The following is a 6973-nucleotide window of genomic DNA, read 5'->3' as shown; positions in this document are numbered from 1 at the left end:
CCAGCCTGGCCTCGGGGCCCGGCCCGCCCTTGCCTTCTCATGCTTGGTGCCAATGAGGAGGTAGGTGGGGCTGTGCTCCGGAGGGTGGATCACCAGGGTGCAGTGGGAGGAGAGCAGCCGCCCGGTTCCTCCGGCCTCGTAGTCCTCATCTGAGTCGCAGGATCGGTCAACTTCCTCTACGTGTGCGTCCTGCACAGGCAGGTGGCCCTCGGCCCTGCAGGGCTGGGGATTGTGCATGAAGACAGATACAGGAGGAAGGGGGACGAGAGCTCACTGGCTGCCTGCTTGGGGAACTGGCCTGACCCACCGTGCCGGGGCCATGCTCTGCGGAGGGAGCCCGCCAGTGGCTTTGCACTGGCTGTGGTGTTATGGGGTAGAAGGGACAGTGGAGCCCCGGGAATGGGGTCTGGGGGGAGAGAGCGCGGTGCTGTCGGAGGCCGGGAGTACCTTGTCCTCGTGGCTCCGATAGTAGTAGAAGGTTCTCCCGATGAGGGCGCACCAGACCAGCTTGGAGTGGCCATGCTTTACCTGTGAGGCAGAAACGAGCCGGCGTCACCAGAAGCAGGGGGCCCCGAAGTAAATCCAGGCCTGGCAAAGGGAAGCCACAGGGAGGCAGACGTCAAAGCCCCTGGTCAAGCTCAGGTCCTCAGTGGAGACGCCCAGACTCCCCGAGGGAACCAGCCCTTTCACAGCGAGGGGCTGCAGTGGGCCCCAGGGCACGCCCCGTCCAGGCCAATGGGGGTCCTGTCCCAGGAATGTGAGGGGGAAGAACCTGCGTTAGCAGAGGCTAGAGTGGTAAGGAAGCTGAGAGGAAGGGAAGGGCAGGGAGGCCAGTGTAAATGTGTGGTGACCGCAGGCGCACACAGAGGGGACTGAATGGGACGCAGAGGCAGAGAGAGCTGCGAGCACCCACTGAGCGCGCTCCGACAAGCCGCTCTGCCTCCTGGCGGCTTTGGGTCCAGTTCCCATGCTTCCTTGTTAATGTCCCCTCTTACTTGGGGTTAACATGTGCTTCTCCGCTCTTTGCAACCAGACGAGCCCTCACTAAAACGTCTTCAGGGCAGGCCTGGGATAGTATACGTTTTTAAGTGGCCACACCTACCTCGCTTAGGTCCCAGCTTCCCACTATTCATACCGGTGGGTTCAGGTTGGGGTGGGGGACCCCTAATGACCTCAAAATGGGCACATTCCTCAGTCTTGAGAAGAGCTGTTGTTCTAACAGCCGACCGTGTTTCCAGGGAACCATTCCCCATCCCTGTGTGGTCAGACCGTGTTTGAGGCCAACCAGCTAATCCCTGTGAGGAAATCCCTGGAGGAGCTGTGGATCAGGAGGGGGCCCAGTGCCCCTTGGCACTCCCGCTCCTGAATCCCGACTCTCAGAAGGCCCACCTTCCTCCCCCACCAGCCGCAGCCATACCTTGGTCAGCCAGCCCTTCACGGTGGGCTTGGTGCCCCCCTGAGGCAGGGCTGGTGGCCCAAGGGCCTGGACCTTCAGCAGCCTCTGCAGCACTCGGATCCACTCCTCCAGCAGGCAGGGCGAGTCCGCCGTCAGGTAATAGGTTTTCTTCTCAGAGACGAGCTGTGCAGGAGGGGGCCGGGCGGGGCCGGGACACAGGAGGGTAGAATAACAGAAACTGGCTCTGGGTGGCACAAACCCCAGCGCCCACTGGCCTCCTGCTCCCCACCCTGGTACTCGCCCCTCCTTCTCCTCCTCGTCTTGCTCTCCCTGTCTCTCCTTCCTTCACTCTCACATTCTGTGTCCTCTTCCTTCCTCGGACTCACCGATTAGGGTCACACCCAAGTGTCTTTCACTCATGCCCGTGTGGCCCCACCTCTGAAACCATCACAGCCACATCCAAACCAGCACCTCTCTGCCTACGATTCTAGCTGTTAGGACCCTGCTCACCTGGAAGGTCTGTGCACCCTCCTCTCGAACAATCTGGCAACGGGAGTTCAGTTCTACTTGGCCTTGAGGTTTCCGGATGATATCACTCTGTAAAGAAAGGCATGATCTCACTCTAGGGCAGTGGTTCTCAACCTTCTGGCCCTTTAAATACAGTTCCTCACGGTGTGACCCAACCATAAAATTATTTTCGTTGCTACTTCGTAACTGTAATGTTGCTACTGTTATGAGTCGTAAAGTAAATATCTGATATGCAGGATGGTCTTAGGCGACCCCTGTGAAAGGGTCGTTCGACCGCCAAAGGGGTCGCGACCCACAGGTTGAGAACCGCTGCTCTAGGTCATGGCTAAAGAGAAAGTGATTCCACGCTTTCCTGGGCTATGCATGGCAGGTAACGTGTTGTGCGTCCTGGTTCTAGCCAAATGGAGCAATGGTCAGACATGGGTCCCTCGGACCCAGCTCAAAAAGTGTAGATTGAGCCATTATTTCTTTCCTTTTTTTTTTAAATTTTAAAAATACTTTAAATTACAGTACACAGTAGGTCCTCGGGCTACGTCAGAGATCCATTCCTACAGCGCGACTTAACGATTTAGCCGTAAGTCGGAACCCATCTACATAAGCACCTACGTCACTTACATGGAGCACATACACAGCAGTAATGAAGTGAAACAGTTAAAAAAATTTAAAAGAAAGATAACAATTCCTGACCTTTACTTGTGGTAAATAAATAATAAAAAACATAAAGCACCTATGTACATACGTCGAAATGACCGTACTTTTTTTTTTTTATAAATAAATGGGAGATGGTGACGTAACCACGAAACGATGTACGTCAAGTCTGACGTAACCCGAGGCCTGTCTGTGCAGTCAATATTATTCTGTATTAGTTTCAGGTGTACAGCACAGTGGTTAGACAATCACAGACCTCACAAGGTGCTCTGCTGACATTTCCAGCCCCACCTGGCACCACACACCGCTGTTACAATATCACTATTCTCCCTAGGCCAGTGGTCGGCAAACTGCGGCTCGGCAAACCGTGGCTCGAGAGCCACATGCGGCTCTCTGGCCCCTTGAGTGTGCCTCTTCCACAAAATACCGACTTCTATGCATGGGCCACGAAGTTTCAATCGCACTGTACGTGCGCGCCCACACGTGGTATTTTGTGGAAGAGCCACACTCAAGGGGCCAGAGAGCCGCATGTGGCTCGTGAGCCGCGGTTTGCCGACCACGGCCCTAGGCTGTACTTTACATCCCTGTGACTGTTTTGTAACGACTAATCTGTACTTCTCAATCCCTTCACCTTTCTTGCCCAGCCCCCTAACTCCCTCCACTCAGGCAACCATCAGTCTGTGCTCTGGATCTTTAAGTCTGTTTCTGCTTTGTTTGTTCATTTATATTGTACTTTAGATTCCAAATTTAAGTGAAAACATGTGGTATTTGCCTTTTTCTGACAGACTTAGCATAATACCCTCTAGGTCTACCTATGCTGCCACAAATGGTAAGATTTTGTTCTTTTTAGACCGAGCCTTGAAAATTAGGTCCAAAGCCGCCAATTTATTACTAAGCTATAAAGCCCTTAAATTTTTTCTACTACATCCTTTATATCTAGTGTGGCAAATAAGTGGCTCATATGTCACCATTCCCGTTTCCAGTGCCACTGCAGACATTACTAATCGATCAAAGCATGCCTGCCTATTGAGCAATCCAGGCCCAGAATCCTTAACAAGGTGTTCGAGACAGCCACGGCCAATCAACGAGATCTGCACGAGAGACAAGGCCTTTTTGCCCTCCCTAAAACATTAACATTGGTTATTAATCAGGGAGGGCCTGTCAAAATAAGTCCCCATGTCCAAGGCTCCCTAATTCCGAACCATGTTAGGAAGGATGGGGAGGAGGCAATGGGCTCTCCTTTATCAAAAATATGTTTTTATTTTTTTTAGAGAGAGAGGAAGGGAGAGGGAGAGATAGAAACATCAATGATGAGAATCATTGATCGCTGCCTCCTACACGCCCCCTACTGGGGATCAAGCCCACAACCGGGCACGTGCCCTCACCGGGAATGGAACCGTGACCTCCTGATTCATGGGTGAATGCTCAACCACTGAGCCACACTGGCCAGGCTGGGCTCGCCTTTTAGAACAGTTCTTTTACAGAACCAGGGAAAAGAAATCGGCTTCTGAAGGAAGGCATGTCCAAGCCACCTCATCTAGCATTGCCTTTGTCTTCTCAGTGCTTGATTTCACTGGGAGAACCAATGACCAGCCTCATGGTCTGTGTGTGGCTCAAAGCCTCTCCCACCTGCCAGACCTCTGCCCTCTGGCATGGGCCACCTGCCCCTCTTCCAGCTCTCCTCACACAGTCCTGGGGCTGGGTGGGGTCCCTCAGACGACAGTCCTGGGGAGGAGGGTCTCACCGGGGACTTGTAGTACAGGATCTGTCCCTGTCTCAGGACAAACCAGCGCCTCTTCCACGTCTTCACCCGGCTGCCCATTTTCAGCAGGTAGCCTGACTTCTCCAGCGACTCCTGCCGGGTGGAAGGGTGCAGAGGGGAAGGGCGAAGAGGGGGACTCACTGAGGTGTGGACGTCACACAGGCCCGCGTGGCCCAGCTGAGTCACTGCTCTGTCACCAGTTAGAAAAAAAAGACTGAGTGCCTACTGTGTATTTTTGGGGCACTGTGTCCCGCTAAGGGTTCAGAGAGGACCACATCAAACATGGGTGGGCCTGCTGGGGGAGAGTCCTGCTGGCCGGGGGGCACACCTGACCATGAGCAGGCGGCAGGTCAGGGGCTGCACAAGGGAGAGGCTGGCCGGGGGAGGGGCCTTCAGGAAAGGGCTGAACTGGCCTTGGAGGTCAGCCTTTCCCTCACAGATGAGCCAGGAGGAGGAGGATGGCCATTGAGGCAGCAGGGAAGGAGAGGTTTGGGGAACAGTGGGCACATCCATCAGGCTGGGGCGGAGGGTTCTGGGCGGGGGAGATTCAGACAGGGCAGCTTGGTGGTGTGGAGCAAGGGCTGGGGACGGGATCTGGCTTTACTGCTGGCTCCGGAGTAGCATGGCTCTGAGCCTCAGGCTTCTCATCCACAAAATGGGGTAATAATCCTGAGAGGATGTGAGGACAACTGAGACAGTACATGAACAGCACGGAGCACGGTGCCGGGCACACTGTAAGGACTCAGGAAATGTTAGCTCCCAGCATCCCAGCGTCAGTGTGGAGCTAAAACGAGGGACTATGTGTAACCCCTGGGGCTCGGTGGGCCACAGTGTGCTGAGGGTCCCAGGCAGGCAGCTCCCACCCTGCCCCTCAGCCCCATCCGGTGGGGCCGCCCTCAGCTCACCCTGCCCAGGCTCGGCCCCTCAGTGGAGTAGGATGAGGTGCGCTGTAGTTTGTGCTCAGGCTCTGAGTAGTCGCTGTCCAGGGAGCAGGCATCTGGGGGGATGGCGTAGTCGCCCTCCGAGCTCAGAGAGGACATGGAGACACCTGGCCCAGGGGGAGGATTCGAGGCCTGTGTCCCATGCCAGCCAGCCCCAGCTCCTCACCCACCCGGGACCCCCGAGTCTGGGGCTGAGGGTCACGGGCAGAGATCAAGCAGGGACCCCATGCATGACTGCCCATGGGAGGAGGTGAGGGGCCCCTTGTGGTCCACACCCCTCAGCTCCCCTGCTCCATACCTCTCTTGATAGCCCGGGGGCTGCCTAGTCCACTGGTCTTCCTGGGCTCAGAGCAGGGGACTGAGCTCTGGAAACTCGCCTGAGAGCTGCAGTCGTCATCGGACCCAGAGGACTCGTCCACAAAGGGCACGGTGCTGATCTGCGTGACTCTCTGCAAGACAGGCCCTTCCCATGCGGCTCAGGCTGCAAGACAATCCCCACCCCCCGACCTGCACTCCGGCTCCAGGTGCTCAGGGGCGGCCAGCACTGCCTGTCTGGGCACAAGGACACCGCCACCCAGCCAGGCCACCCACCAGACAACTGTCCCTTCCTGACCTTTCCCCTTGGGCTGATGGTGGTGGGGGGGCACACCATCCTCTGTGGTCCCCAAAAGAGCTGCCCCATCCCAGCTGAACACCTAACCACTGTGACCCCTACTCCCTGCCACTAGGGGGCCAGAGAGCCACACCGGAGCCCGAGTGTGAGGACGGGAGCTTCACCAATGTGTGGGGACGAGGAAAGCATCTCCACTGACAGACATTTACTAAAATTGCTGGTCTCGATGCTGGTGAAACTGTAGAGAAAAGGGCTCTCTGTGGTGTGATGAAGTATTTGTAGAAGACAATTTGGCACTGCCTGTCAAAACTTAAAGCCCACCTCTAGAACTCTGTCCTCCGGAGATACGTATATATAAGTGCCCAGAGAGATATTTGCACAATGATGTCCATCACACCACTTACTTTAGAGAAAAACAGAGGTGTGTCCTAAACTGTCAATCAGGGGAGGACAGGTTAAGGTAGCTGTGGGCATCTGCGCGAGGGTACTGGACAGCCCTACCAGGGGAGGTACGGCAGGAAGGCCTGGCACACGGCTGGGTGAACAAGCAAGGGGTAGAATGACATGTAGTGTGACCCCCTGTGTGCATGCACATGTGTGTGCAAGCGAGAGATAGCGCATATTTGCGAACGCATTTGTGAACACAGCAGAAGGCCTTACAGAATAAACACCAGACCATGAATGACAGCTGCCTCTGGGCTGGGAGTTCGGGGAAAGCAATGTGGGGGGAAACTCCACTTTTGGCTTTTTATTCTTCTATAAAAAGCTTTACGAAGTATAATTGTTATGATTTCAAAAACTAATCATAAAAAGAGACAAAAATGCATATAAAACATGTTGCACTTTTATCTGATTTTTGTTTTAAAAAGTCTGGGGATGTATCGAGTTTATATGGGAGTGTAAAATACATAAAAAGTTCTAAAAGGAGCCCACCCTCCAGGACACGCGTGTGACAAGATGGGGGGACAGGTGGAGCAGGCATAGGTTTAACCTTTTACTTCTTCCTTTGCCCACAATCATATTTATTCAAATTTTTGTAAATGTAGGATTTTTCTACTAAAAGTCTGACCCTGGGGCCCACTCCA

At 54.6% G+C, this 6973-nt stretch overlaps 1 protein-coding gene across 2 annotated transcripts in view; it reads right to left on the bottom strand.

The window, feature by feature from the left end:
- PLEKHH1 (pleckstrin homology domain containing, family H (with MyTH4 domain) member 1) overlaps positions 1 to 6973 on the bottom strand; it is a 44302-nt gene that overhangs the window by 12210 nt on the left and 25119 nt on the right. For both annotated transcript variants that reach the window (XM_014549138.1, XM_014549139.1), the window contains 7 exons: positions 5574 to 5724; positions 5240 to 5382; positions 4317 to 4427; positions 1907 to 1993; positions 1418 to 1579; positions 439 to 528; positions 34 to 207 (listed from right to left, as the gene is read on the bottom strand). In XM_014549138.1, coding sequence (XP_014404624.1) covers positions 34 to 207; positions 439 to 528; positions 1418 to 1579; positions 1907 to 1993; positions 4317 to 4427; positions 5240 to 5382; positions 5574 to 5724 — 918 coding nt within the window. The remainder of the gene's footprint in view (positions 1 to 33; positions 208 to 438; positions 529 to 1417; positions 1580 to 1906; positions 1994 to 4316; positions 4428 to 5239; positions 5383 to 5573; positions 5725 to 6973) is intronic.

The sequence above is a fragment of the Myotis brandtii genome, unplaced genomic scaffold, assembly GCF_000412655.1.
Source record: "Myotis brandtii unplaced genomic scaffold, ASM41265v1 scaffold536, whole genome shotgun sequence".
NCBI lineage: Eukaryota > Metazoa > Chordata > Mammalia > Chiroptera > Vespertilionidae > Myotis > Myotis brandtii.
Note: the sequence above shows the minus strand (reverse complement) of the source record. Positions and strands in the feature narration are given on the sequence as shown.